Source organism: Lycorma delicatula, chromosome 5 (genome assembly GCF_047948215.1).
Source record: "Lycorma delicatula isolate Av1 chromosome 5, ASM4794821v1, whole genome shotgun sequence".
Classification (NCBI taxonomy): Eukaryota; Metazoa; Arthropoda; class Insecta; order Hemiptera; family Fulgoridae; genus Lycorma; species Lycorma delicatula.
Window position 1 is genome coordinate 85,003,001 of NC_134459.1, and position 15,191 is coordinate 85,018,191.

Sequence of the window (15,191 nt, forward strand, 5' to 3'; positions counted from 1 at the left end):
TTACATATTCAAGTACTGGAGTAGTTGCATGTTAGTAGGGCGTATAAACACAACTGCAACTGCTGCGATGCACCAAAACAATATCCACTCTTCTCCGTTTTCATCTTTATTCACTTGTCCTCTTGACATACAAATACTAACTTCAGTAAACAAATATTAAAAATATTTTCCTTTTATATAACAGAACATCCTTTCCCTTTTTTATTTATTTATTTTTTTAATTATTACTATTTGTACAGAAAGGTATTACAGAACGAAATCTTACAAATAAATTTCATTTCAGGCGTATCTATTTATTGGTATATTATGTTCATTATACAATTTTTTATATTTATTTTCACTTTCCCGCTTTAGCGATACAAGCTGCTACACCTATAACGGGAAATTATATAAATCGGCCAAAAAATATATAAAAAATCTCATGTTAGCACCGCATGACTTCCTTGTACGCCTATTGAATTACATATAGTTTTTATATATTTATATTTCTTGTTAAATTGTTTTAAATTTTTTTTTTATTGAATTATTTATTTAAATTTTTTTACAATTGGGGGTTAATAATTATTAAAAAATCAATATATTTAAATTAAAAAAAATTTAAAAAAAAAAGGAAATAAAGTTGAATTCGAACCGAGTGCCTTCCCCTTGTAAGAACTAAATACGAGGGTTATTTTTTTTCAAGGTCCGATCGGTCTCGAAATTAAAACTACAGTGAAAGTAAAAAAATATTATTTGTAACAAGTACTAACATAGTTACGCTATTTCTCTACATAGTCGCCACACATTACCCACATAGTACCAACTTTCCAATACCCTCGTCATAGAACGGAGCCGCCTGTGTTTTCAGCCATGTTTCTACGCTGGTCTGCAGCTCGATGTCTGTGCCAAACTTTTGACCCCCTAGCCAGCGTTTCATGTGAGCAAAGAGGTAAAAATCGGATTCACCTCTTTGCTACGACAAAAGTCTAAAACTGTTTTCTAAAAACGTATAGCTTAGTGGCTTTTTAATAGAAAACAGAAATTTTATGAAGCAAATCATTACATTTATTTATATACTTTTTACTTAAGTTTAACCGTTCCACCTACAGTCGATTTAGTAATCTACAGAAGGGAGATTTTAACACAGATATGAATTATTATTAGCAAGTGGTTCTTAAAATGAGAACCGTCGCCGCTGAGATTATTTTATGAGTTTCGCAACAATTTTTATAATTTTGTGTCTTGAAATCTCTATTTCTTCTTTTTTAGTTTTAAATTTTAATTAATAACATTTCTACAATAATTTTAACGGAAAATATCGGATGCGGTACAATCTATGTTTAATCATTCGCTTGGTTAGTTGTGTCTCTAGTACGGCGAAGACGAATTTTATTTCTACAAGAAAATTATGTTTAGGTATAACATATAAGGTATAAGTCCTCTATTAAGGTTGCATAAGTTTAGGTGTTCCCCAAACTTAGATGACAGATTAGGTAGCCAATCGGTGTATTTTTTTTTGTTTCAAGAGTTTCTTAGATAATAAATAAAAACTCTGTTTAGCAGATTGTATTTTCTAACGTTTTATATACCGATCTCCTTAACGTGGTGGTAGGGTCTCAGGCTTTCATCCGGAAGTACCGGGTTCGAATCCCGATCAGATATGGCATTTTTAACTGCAAAATTCATTATCATCCATCAGCAACTGTAAGAAAAACTTGTTTTTACTATATAAATAAATAGATAAGATACCTAAACCCAAAAAAATCGGATGTGGACACCACATGACTTCCTTGTAAGCCTATTAAATTATATATACACATTTTTTTCTGCACTTCATTTAAACTGATTTCATTTGAAAGTGAGATACCATCTTCCAATTCTTTTAATAAAGTGGACAGTTACACAATTGAATTGTGGTGGACACATGTTGCATCACATTTTTTTCTGATGTCCGTTTCAGCATTTTATATTAGTTTATATATTAATTTTTTTTGTTTCACGTTCCTCAAGTAGTTATGTGGTGTAAGTGAGAACATGTCGGATCCGTAACCATGGACACATCGGTTTCTAATCCGACTACATATAATTTTATACATATAATGGATTATATTTATATGTAATAAATAATTATATATATATTATTTATATTAATATATTATATTATATTTTATACATATAATTTTTTTAACATAAAAAAAAAAATAAATATATTTATTTATTAATAATTTATTAACCTCTGTAAAAATCTTTAATTAAAATGAAAAGTACATAAAATTTTATTTCACTAATAACTTCTAATATTTTTATTATTGAATTATTATTTATTGTAAACATTTTTACATTATTGTAAAAGTTACAAAAGGGGAGTTGCACAACTAGATGTTACAACAGTTCTAAATGCAAAATTTCAACATTCTACGACTAATCGTTTTTGAGTTATGCGAGATACATAGGTACGTACGTACGTAGTTGCCACGCCGACACTAATCAAAATGGATTCAGAGATGGTTAAAATGAATATTTCCGTTGAAATCTGAAAACCGAAATTTTTCGCGATCACAATACTTCCTTCACGTCATAAAGGAAGTAAAATATAAGTGTGTGTGTGTGTGTGTGTGTGTGTGTGTGTGTGTGTACACGTACGAGTTTGCACTCATACAGCACGTATATTTTTTTGTGCACTTATGTACAAAAGAGAGAGTTACAACTATTTCAAACGTAATGAGAACCGCGTCTTAAAAGTTTATGGAAAGGATAATGTAGGGGGTGATCTGAAACCGATTCAATACAATTATTCAGTTAATATACACATAATGAATAAGACATTAGAAAAAATAAATTATTAAAATATAAAGAAAAACAAAATTCTTAAATAAATCATTATTAAATTAAGACGGAAATAAAATAAATAAATAAGGGTAGGAAAAAAATAATTTTTTATAAAAATAAAAATGTATTTTTAAATTTAAGAAGAAATGTAAATTTAACAAGTTTTTCTTTAAAATATTCATAAATTTTTTTAATTACCTCTTAAATGTTTATTAGAATGAGTCTTTACTTTATTCTAGGTTGAAAAAATTTATTTGCAAGGTAATCAGAAACATTTAGAACGGTCTGAACCAGTATAGAAGAAATATGTTTGAAGAATTTCCATTTTTGGACACAAACATCGATTTTTTTTCAAGATTTTTTGTTTTACACATGTCAATTAATGGTGTGGAATCTCAAATAAACTTTCTCTATAATTGAAAAATATCTGTTTTGGTGTTATAAGAGTACCGAGAAAATTACAGAGCAAAACAGAGATATTTGACCGAATTGTTTTACTACTCTTAAAAAAATTTTATCAAAACTTTTTTTTGGAATTTCTGAAGTGTAGAATATCTACACTAAATGTAGAGTATCTATCAATAATATTATCATTATCATTGAGCTGATTGTCTCAAGATAGGCCTAAAAAATTACTTTTGCACTACAATCTACCGACAATAATATTACTTTTTATTTGACAACGATAGACTGACATGAACTTAAACGCGATGTGTTGAATGTGGTTAAAACTGATTATTGGTGCGATACAAGCTATCGAGCGCAAGTAGGGTTTCACCTAGCTTTCTATGATTACGGTTTGAGAATAAAGTGGCGTGAGAAAAAAGCTGAAGTAGGTGTACTATTTCTTTACAAAAAACTTTTTTTTGAAATCTGATACACTGAATTGGTAGTAGTTTTACAGAATTTTTTTGTAATTTTTTTTGTGGAGGAGTCAATTTTCACATTTATTTTAAAGCTTTTAACTTCTTGCTTGGGTGTTCAATTGAGTACGATAAGTTGCTGATAAAAGTAAATAACGGGAAAAAATTTATCATGTACAACAAATAACTTCTCGTAAACGTGATCAAACAATACATTATTTTACAAGAGAAATAAAATCAATTGAGTATAATGAATTATCAAAGTTTTCTAAATAAATTGTTTGTTTTTGTAGTATTTTGAAAATATTAAATTTATTTAATTATTTAATTCGTTTAAAAACACCTAATATACGAAAAAGTACGTTTTTCATAGCTTTTTTGACGATAGTGAACTTCTTTATTATTTTTTTTCCAGAAATTTATTTTTATAGATGTTAATTTTTCTGGAGCTGTACTTTTGTATTATACACTTGGTTCAAGAAAAATAAATAGACCGTGTGATTAAGAATATCGTTATTCTTTTTTATAAGGTTGAACATACTATTAGTAAACTTAACCTAAATAATTAATTAATTAATTAATAATTAATTATTTAGTAACCTAAATAATTGTATTTATTACAGATTTAACGAGTTTTATTCTGAATTTAAAAAATTTTAATAATATACAACATTTTATTATGTACTCAGCAAAAATAATTCCATATTATCACACAAAAAAATCTCCCCTGCTTAGAAATGCAGTGTATACAAGACATTTTTTCTCGATGAAAGTCGGTACATTTATTTCTTGCTTTACATTGTTGCCCTAGTATATTTTTTTTAGCTGTGACGGATGTAAGGATCTGAAATACAAGAGGCATAAATTGAAACACAAAAATGTCTTTATATGAGAGTAATGATGATGATTTAACCAGTCCCTGTAGTGACCAAAACGAAGGTGTCGATTATTAGGTTGAATATTATACAGTTATATGACACTGTACACCGCGGAAAGATTTCTCTGAATAGTATGATGCACAGTAAAGAAGAAAAAAGGAACAACTTTACTTCTATTTTCCCTTGTGAGCATTGAATCGGACGGTTGTTAAGCTAGATGGTGGTTGCATCATATTCAAGGCTGACTTATCTCGTGTCAGGTTTACTGTTTTCCTATAACCGTTTTACATAAAACAGAATAGAACCGTGATAAACTGTTGTCGACCCACCGGGTTGGTCTAGTGGTGAACTCGTCATCGTAAATCAGCTGATTTCGAAGCCGAGAGTTCTAAGGTTCAAATCCTAGTAAAGTCAATAACTTTTATACGGATTTGAATACAAGATCGTGGATACCGGTGTTCTTTGGTGGTTGGGTTTCAATTAACCACACATTTCAGGAATGGTCGACCTGAGACTGTACAAGACTATACACTTCATTTACATTCATACATATCATCCTCTGAAGTAATACATTACAGTGGTTCCGGAGGTTAAAATAGAAAAAAGAAAGAGGATACACTGCTGTATTTAATTTATCAGTTTTTCTTAAAGCATACACACCAGCGAATCGTTTTTACTGCAGTTCCGTCACTTCTTGGGCGCAATAACCATTATGGAAAAGCAAGCATGCTTTAATAAATGAAAGCCAATTTAATAAATAAAGATCTACAACAACCTTGAAAACGGAAATGCAAATTTTTTATTTCTCAGTATGTTATACATGGAATATTATGAAATTCGGAAATTAGCTGCTGTTTTATAAAATAAGTAATTCTAAATTGCTTGCCCTGTAATAGACATATTAAACAGTTTTAACCGCTAGAAATTTACTGATTATAGTTTCATTTAGTGCATCTTTTTTATGCGTGTATGAAGTTTATTTTGCGGTTGTATTTATCTTCGACGTTTTAAAATTAAATAAAATAAATCATGAAATATTATTTTTACCGTTTTAAAATTAAGATGTCTAGTATGAAAATAGGTTAAATAATTTACTTGTAAGGTTAAAATAATAAAACATATATGGTAAGTTAAATTTTCATAACCGCTATTGTGGTTACACTAAAATAAATCATAAATGTAAGATAAAAATCCTGGTTATAGAAAACATGATTATATTGACATTTTATACAATAATAAGTACTGTAATAGTGAAGTAATGTATTGTATTCTACTATCCTTTTATGTAACTAACCATACTGGTAAAACAACATAAACATGTTAATACATAAATCATTCGTACAGGTTATAATTGATTATTATTGTTTTTACTTAAACGCCATCTTTAATGCATTAAATACGGTTTCGAATGAAAATCTATTATTGATTTTGATTTATTTATTTATCTTTTATTAAAAATTAGCATAATATGTCGATAAAATTATGCTTTTCCTTTCCGGTAAATTTAACTACAATTAATTCTCTTATCTTTTGATTTATTTTGGGTTATAAAAAATATACAAGAAACTGTACCCAGTTTTATACGGGTGCTAGTTGTTGTTAATAAATGATGCTTCAAAAGAAATACAAGTTTTAATAAGTAAATGTCTACTCCTTTCTTTTTGCTAAAATATATTCAGTTCAAAAAAAACGTTTTTTCCAATGGTTTAAATTTGTTTTACATAAAATTTATATCAACTGTTATATATTATTTTTTAAACGTCTGACCTAAGCGAATAAATAAAAATGTTATTTTTCCTGGGTTAACTGGAACAAATGTACATTGTTTAATGTTGTTTTGTATTGTTTATATTATTGTATACATTTTTTAACAAAACAATATTACTGTATAACATCTATTAACTGTTGTAATTATATACTGGTAAATGAACAATTTTATTTTATAAACAAACATTTTTTAAGTTAACTGAAAAAAAACAATTCAGAACAGTTAAAAAAAGATAGCACAGAAATTTTTGATAAAATTAAAAAATAAAAACTAATATCAAATATTAACATGAACAATACATGTATACAGAAGTACCCGCATTAAATTGAATGATCTTTGGTCCAGTCAATACCGAGTTATAAATCCAAACAGATGTCAATAAATAAATAAACAATCACGTACGAACGAACAATGCATTTACTCCACAGTTTTTAAGACTTTTCATGATCACGAGGTCGAAAAATCCCAAAAAAGTGAATTTTGTTTGGATGATTAACATACTTTCCCCTTGTTGTAACAAATAAATACCGGATATATAACATAAATTGATAATACTCAATTGGAAGCTCTAAAAATAATTTAGATAAATTGAAATTTTGTAAATTAAAAAGAAATTCATTAAAACAAATTTAAATTAGTTACTGTTATAAAGACAAAAAATAAGTAATGAACCGTAATGTAATGTAATGAACTGTAATGTTGGTAGTAACATGAAGTGTTTGAAGGAAATATTTGAAAATAACCTTCACTGTTCTGATTAATATAACTAGAAATAAGTCTTAATAATTTGACGGTACGTTACATAAGAAGTAGCGGATAATAAGTAAAAAATATTCAGCCTGTTGTAGTTGATGAAAGTATCATCGAAAGGGCTGATGTATTAAACGCGGTTGTTTAGTTGGCTAATATTAGTCTATTATTAATAAATAGTTCATATATCTCGGTAAAGGAGCATCTATTAATTACGTAAGGGACTATATACGTAGGGAGTATATTTTAGGTAAGATTTATAAGCGTTTACATCTTCATATGTTACTAGAATCTCCTGGTATAGGATCTACTCTACTAAGAGTCTTCTTCATTTTTCTTCTAATTATTGGTAAAAATGTCACACTTATGTAAGTGATTATTTCCTAATTTAATGTAAGTGATAATTTTCTAAAACAAAATAATACAATTCTGTTTTTTTACACAGTCCAGAAACAAGAAACAAGTTTTTAGTAACTTTTTAAAATGACGTAAAATTTAATAATTTTTTTTTCCAACTTCGTGGAGGGAGTAACGTCTTGGCCGGCCTTTTTCCCGGGGGGAGGGGGTTCCGGGTTCGAATCCTAGTCAGGCAAGGCAATGAAGTGCAATCTTGCACAGACTCAGGCCGATCACTCCTGAAATGTGTATTTAATTAAACCCCGACCACAAAGTACACCGGTATCCACAGTCTAGTATTCAAATCCGTAAAAAATCAACCGACCTTTACAACGATTTGAATCTCAGAACTTTGATTTAAAAAATCAGCTGTTAAAAAGTGGTCAGCGACGACGAGTTTAGTAGACCAGCTCGATGGGCTAAAAAAAATTATATTTAAATTTTTATTTGGTTTCTTTGAAAGGTGCAAAATTGCGTAGCTGAAAAAATTATAACACCATCCCGAATTACGTAATCTATTTTATCTAGATATTAAGTGTATTAATAATTTAACTTACAATCTTTCAATCATAAAATTACGATTTCTAAACAATAAATCCACGAATCGAACTTCTTTACAAAAGTAATACTTTGCCTGTTGTTTACTCTGAATTTTCATAACCAGGTACTGCATGGTTTTATTGCCTACAAGGGTAAAAGAAACCTCAAATTCTTTTTTACTTACATATCTTATAAAAGTTTTCATAAGATATAATCATGAAATTGTAAATACAAGTTTTACTTGCTAACGGTTACGTTAGAACACACCATAAAATATTGTAAATTACTACCATATTCAAATAGTAAAAATTAAAATACTGAGTAATACAAACAAATAATGTTTTCCATCGTACATTACATGTTTATTATTTTTAATATCATTTTTAAATTTTTGTTATAATGCTCCTTTATAATATTTACAAAATTATATAAAGTTCGCTAATTTAAATACACCGTTAGATTGCAAGAAAAAGAACTGTTATGTGAACAATTTCATACGATTAAATATGGTTAATTAAACACGTCATCATTATTATTACGTGTAATTAATTTTTATTGTTGTATAATTATATTAAGTTCAACAAAATTAAGAAAAAGTGAAACGAATGCAGGGTCACATTTTCTTACATTACCGTATTTTATTACATGAAAACATAAAATATTAGAATGAAGAAAGATTTTTAAGTAATAGCACCGTTGATAAAAACTACCTAATATATATTGTTTAAAAATAAAATAGTTTTATTTTTAATGATAAAATCATATTTTTATAATTAATTACGTAGAAAAATTAAAATAAATGGCAGATGACCGCGTGATTTAGAAATAATTAATAAAGAATGACTAAACATACAAGGAAATATCTAGGAATTTCAACGTTTAAAAGGGCGATAAAAAAAGAGTCATTTTACATCTTTCCAAGTAATGTCTAATTTCATCCGGAGATCCCGGGTTCGAATCCCAGTTAGGAATAGCATTTTCACACACGCTACAAATCATTCATTTCATCCTCTGAAGCAATATCTAACGGTGGACCCAGAGTTTAAAAAAAACAGGTATGTCTAATGCCGGTCTCCGTGGCGCGAGTGATAACGTCTCGGTCTTTTTATCCGGAGGTCCCGGGTTTGAATCCCGGTCAGGCATGGCATTTTCACACGCTACAAATCATTCATCACACCCTCTGAAGCAATACCTAACGGTGATCCTGGAGGTTAAAAAAAAATAGTAATGTCTGGTAAAAATTGTTTTTTTTCCATAGTTTGTTAAACCGTTTATTATTAGGATAGGCTATATTAACACCAACTGACCTGTTTATTGGAAGATAAAATATGACTTCAATGTTGCATTATAAATAAAGGATGTAGCTAATTGTATACTGGTCTTAAGACTAAAAATAAATGAACTACTTAAGGGAATTTAAAGATAAAAAAACTTCAAAAAAAGAGGAAGTTCTCAATTCAATGTTTTTTTAAAGTGAATTCAAGTTTTATTTTTAATTAATATAATTGATTGTAATTTATTTTGATGGGAAAGTTCCTTTGGTGTCTTCATATTAAGTCAAACTACTTAAACGGAATGTTTAAAATGAAAAAACAACTTCGTTCTGAAGATAAGTAATTTTTTTTGGTCTTTCGTTATTAAATTTTTACAGTGTAAAAATTATATTTCCTGATGGTGTTTTGGCATCTACAAAATTTTCCACGCAAACTTTCAAAAATTTTAGAACGTAAATTTGCTTTAACTTACCCTAAACGTAAAAAATCAAATTTAAAAACATTTGAAAAAATTATTTCAACTGTACATTTTAAACGAAACATACGTACAAACGAAGAGTAGTATATTATCTATTCTCAGGGTTTTTGATTACAGCCGGAAGTAATCTCTTATCACCTTTATTTTTATTCCAGATTTTATTGGAAGTTTTTCGTCTTTTGAGTTACTTTCAGAAGGCTTTTTTCCATATGGGCAGCAGTTATTATAAGCCTAACCGTATTTAAAAAAATAAAATGTATTTATTACAAATGCTCTAATTTTGATATAAATTCATTCACTTCTTTACTCGCCAGTAGATCTTTCCAACAGACATTCCTTTACATAATAACAATCACATTCATTAACAAAAAGCAACCAGTTCATAACACTGTTTTCCGCCTTACAAATGACACATCTAAGGAAATAATGACACATGAAGGATATATATATATTTATTCGGTGCGGATGAGCACCAAGACAATCATGGCCGGTTATTATTCTGAACATGGCTACGCACTTGCACCTAGGTCTGTCACGAATAATAGCATTATTTTCTACCAGCGAAGACTATCTTTTGTTTTTACTACACGACAGGAGATATAGACTCCTAAAAAAAATAAAATAAGCTCAAAAAAACCTATTTACAACTTTATAAAAAGTAAGAAATAATCTCATTAAATTTAGACGTTTTGAAGTTGGCGCCAAGTTATGAATTAGTAAGTTTTAGTGGTTAATGATGTCGACTAAAAATCGTCAACATTTTATACGTAATTTTAAAAAGTAATAATTAAAAAACCTTTTTTTTTCCATCGTTTGTTTACAGTCACATCAACGATAACAGTCATTAGTTATTTAAATAAAATTAAGTAATCGTAACTAATTAAACAATAAACACCAAACATTGGATAACAAACTCGAACATGTACTGGAACATCACCACTAAACTATTTTCACTGCGGACACAGTATTCCGTGAGGTCTCTAGCGTAAGCAACCGTTAAATTAATTTCTTCATCCAATTACCACAGAGAAATCGCAACTTTTGATGCATTTCTTCCGGTTGAGTAAAACCTTCACATCTGAACCCAGGTGTAATTGTCGAATATACCCGAACATTGTGCAATCCATGAGTAATTGGTTTAGAACCATTTAACACTGTACTCCTCACAATTCTGTTGAGGAGAGCCAAATAGATGAGCGTGGGTTAGCTTTGCGTGCCCATTTTTAAATCCTTGTACGAAGTAAAGGGTGTATTGTGATCACGAAAAATTTCGGTTTTCAGATTTCAACGGAAACATCCATTTTGACCATCCCTTTGACTAGTTTCGGCGTGACGTCTGTACGTACGTAAGTACGTCTATACGTATCTCGCACAACTCAAAAACGATTAGCCGTAGGATGTTGAAATTTTGGATTTAGGACTATTGTAACATCTACTTATGCATCTTCCCTTTTGATTTCAACGACTGAACCAAAAAGCTCAAAGCCCAAAACAATTTGGAATTAAACACGATTAAAAACGTTTTTCGATAAACATATAAGAGAAAAGTTGATCAATTCACGGAGCAGGCGTTCAGTTAGGTTAATTTATACTGAGTTTACACAAGAAGTGATCTCATAACTTCTACTTCCAAAATTTGCTGATGCCCACATCGAATTAAATATTCACTGAAATATTAGTAAGTTTTTATTCCTTTTTTCTAAAAATTTAACAGAAGATTAGATTATCATTTTTACGACAATGTAATCTTGTATGGGATCCGAATCTTAACTCAAACAGACAAAAGGAGCTCTGAAGAAAACGTCTAGTCCAAGTTTCAACTCAACCCAACATCTGTGTTCAAGCTGATATATAAGCAAGCAAACAAAAAAGATATCTCACATAAATAAAGAAAAATATCTTAATAAATAACTTACCGAGTTATCACAGCACGAATGCTGGTCGCTTGTGTCGTTCGAAGAAGTTTCCTTGATCGGATCACTCCGCGTGCGTAACTGAAAAGATAATTAAGATATTAGCGGTCTAGGTAAATTAAATTTCAATTAGTAATAATACAATAAACATACATTTTTTTCAAGATGCTTTGAGGTAAATTATTTTTTTTAGTAAATAAATCACATATATATAAATACATTAAATGAACACAATTGAAAGTTTGATAAAGCATTAAAAAATGAACATTACGGAACTTCACAAAATTTAACCTTTCCCCTTTTATCTTTTTCCCTTTTTCGATTTTTCTCTTTCACCTTTTTTCCCCTCGCGTAAATCGCTCCAGTAGTTTTTTAGTCTATAGCGGAAACACATACGAACACTGGCCTTTATATATAGAAGAAGTAAGTCGGTTTGTATATTTATTTGTTTATTTCGTAAATATCTCGACACCGGCGCCACCTAGCGGGCATACTCTTTGCAAAAATGTTTCTTTTTACGTGACTAATGTATATTCTGAATATGAGCCAGATCAGTCCATAAATAAAATTTTTCTAAATATCTCAACTCAAGCGCCACCTAGCGGGGCCAAACTAATTCAGAAACCTTCGCGGGCGTGCGCACAACTAAGCAAAGTTTCATCGCAATCGGATGAATGGTATATAGGAACGTATTCGGGACAAACATTAATTTATATATATATATATAAGATTGTATAAACATTTCGGGTTCTAAATTTTTTCTATCGGGAGATTGGGCTACTCATTTATATTTGAAACATATTAACTAAAATAATTGTCAAGACAGATACTCAAAGCTAAATAGCTTTATTAAGTTACAACTTAAGAAGAATTAAAATATTTTCTCTAAGGCAAAATCACATATATCTAAGTTATATATCGTAATCTATTACAACAGTAATATTACTCTATGATTTATTCATATATCACAAACCCGAAAGCGAATATGCAGAAGTTCTTTGTCTTCGATATTATCTAATTGTAATAATATCGATAAAATAATAATAAAAATGTTTCTATGCATATCTATATGCAATATCTAATACAGATATTCATGGTGTAAGGCATAATCTAAAATTTATTATAGTAACGTCGGACAATGCATTCTTAAATGTTTCTGTACTCAACCCGTAAATATTCTAATGCGTGCAATCAAATCTAAACAAATGTGCAAAATAGTACGAAATAAATTAATATACTGTAATAGTATTCATGTAATAATGAATAGTATTTAAAGTATGTATGAAAGTAAACGCTGAATAAAATGTTTACTCGTTCGTGTATTAAACAGTTATGCAATAATGGTGAGATGAGGCACACCGTGACTGGAACAAATTTAATGTTTAGCGAGACAGATCAGTCTGTATTTGGTACATTTACTATCTATTTCGATTACTAGAGAGTTATAGTTTTAATATTATTATATTTAGATCTTTATCGTTAACATATGCGCTTATAATTATAAGAAATGAATTACTATATAAATTCAAATTAATATTATTATTATTCTTTAAACTCATCATAAAATAAGTTGTGTAACTGTTCCTTCAAAATACGAAATAGATATATTGATTGGAAAAAAATTCAAAACAAAGAAATGTTAGCGCTCTTGAAATTAGAATGGTATTTACTGTTACGATAAAGGAGGAATACCGTTGCCACGATGCATGGTCTATAGAGTCTATTTCAAAATCTATTTAATTTAGTATTTTTAATTTAAGAGACACATTACGCAATACACTTTATGATTTTTTTAAGGAAATAATTTTGTGACGATGCGTCTCATCCATTCTTATTGTGGCAATATATCGACAGCTGCTATGTCACCGAGATACTATGTCATACTATGAGTTATATAATCACTGCCCTCTTTAAATCTAAAGAGCTTTACTGAGATTTAAAGACCTTTAAAGAGTTTTATTGGTTTTCAGGATGGCACAGCAACAAAACATTAATTCATCATCCAACTGTCAACACCAATATAATTTTGTTAGATTAAATTCATACTTGAGACCATATTAAATAAAGAAATGTAATTTCGTTCAATCATTTTTACTTTCTTGTACGAAGTAAAGAAACAATTGAGATAGCGAAAAATGTCGGTTTCCAGATTTCAACGGAAGTACCAATTTTAACCATCCATGAATCCATTTTGACTAGTTTTGGCGTGACGTCTGTACGTACGTACGTATGTATGTATCTCGCATAACTCAAAAACGATTAGCCGTAAGATGTTGAAATTTTGGATTTAGGACTGTTGTAACATCTAGTTGTGCACCTTCTCTTTTGATTCGACTGAACCAAAAGTATTCAAAAAGCCCAAAATCCCCAAAAAAATGGATTTTGGACTTTTTCTTAACTGCAGTAATAAGCCAACATTAAGAGCTATTCAACTATATACCATAAGTGGTATTTATTTTCATTGATTCCAGAATTATAGCCAATAAAAGTTAAATTAATGAAATATTTTGATCTTAGGGGAAGGCACATCTGTTCAAATCAAGACTTAATCTCATTTTTTTAACTTTTTATTTTAATTTAAATATATTGATTTATTAATAATTATTAACTCCTCAATGTAAAAAAAAATTTCGATGAACAGTAATCCAATAATAACAAAAAAAAAACGAAAAAAAATCAAAGTTTTTAATGAAATAAAATTTTATGCATTTTTCATTAAAAAAAAAAATGTGTAAATGTAATTAATAGGCGTACAAGGAAGTCATGTGTTCTCCACATCAGATTTTTATCTCAATGCTATGTTAATTTTATATATATTTATTAAATATACGAAAATGACGAAAAAACGTTTTGCTTGAATTGTCTAACAATCAAATCACACCATAAATAAATAATCTCATACTTGTAATTCGTGAGATGAAACTTAATAGATAAAATAGTAATAAAAATAAAAAATAAAATTAAAAAAATTAATCTAAAGAAGAGTGTAAACATTGTAAATGCTACTTCAAAATTAACGGATAAAAGTGGATTATTAATGGTGAAAGTTATAGTTGCCATGGAAACAAACTCTATTTCCTACAAGTTTACTACAATTGATAGTATCGTTTGTTTCCATACCCGTAATTACTCCTGCCAAATCATTAATTCTCGTCTAGAATTGTTCAGTAATTTTGGTATATAATAAGATATATCAATTAATCTAATAAACCACATCACACTACTTGCATTAATTTTACTTACTTAACTTGTAAGTACAGTTTCCAAACGACTAAGTTTTAAGTATATATTTTTAATATAAATGTAATATATTAAAGTTTTGTTTTATAATCACCCGGGCATAGGGCATTACAAAAAAAATTATTCAATTAATTGATCTGAAATCTATCTGCTCGTAATACAATATAAAACAATCTTTAAGCTATTATTATTAATTTTATTGTTAGTATATATTTTTTCACAAATCCGGTTTAAAGAAACATTTTAATTAATTTTAAAGAATGATAAATTGAATGTAACAATT

General features: G+C 28.8%; 1 protein-coding gene across 4 annotated transcripts in view; it reads right to left on the reverse strand.

The window, feature by feature from the left end:
• The window catches only part of LOC142325156 (uncharacterized), a 506,788-nt gene that overhangs the window by 128,168 nt on the left and 363,429 nt on the right, over positions 1 to 15,191 (reverse strand). For all 4 annotated transcript variants that reach the window (XM_075366560.1, XM_075366557.1, XM_075366558.1 and 1 more), the window contains exon 7: positions 11,672 to 11,749. In XM_075366560.1, coding sequence (XP_075222675.1) covers positions 11,672 to 11,749 — 78 coding nt within the window. The remainder of the gene's footprint in view (positions 1 to 11,671; positions 11,750 to 15,191) is intronic.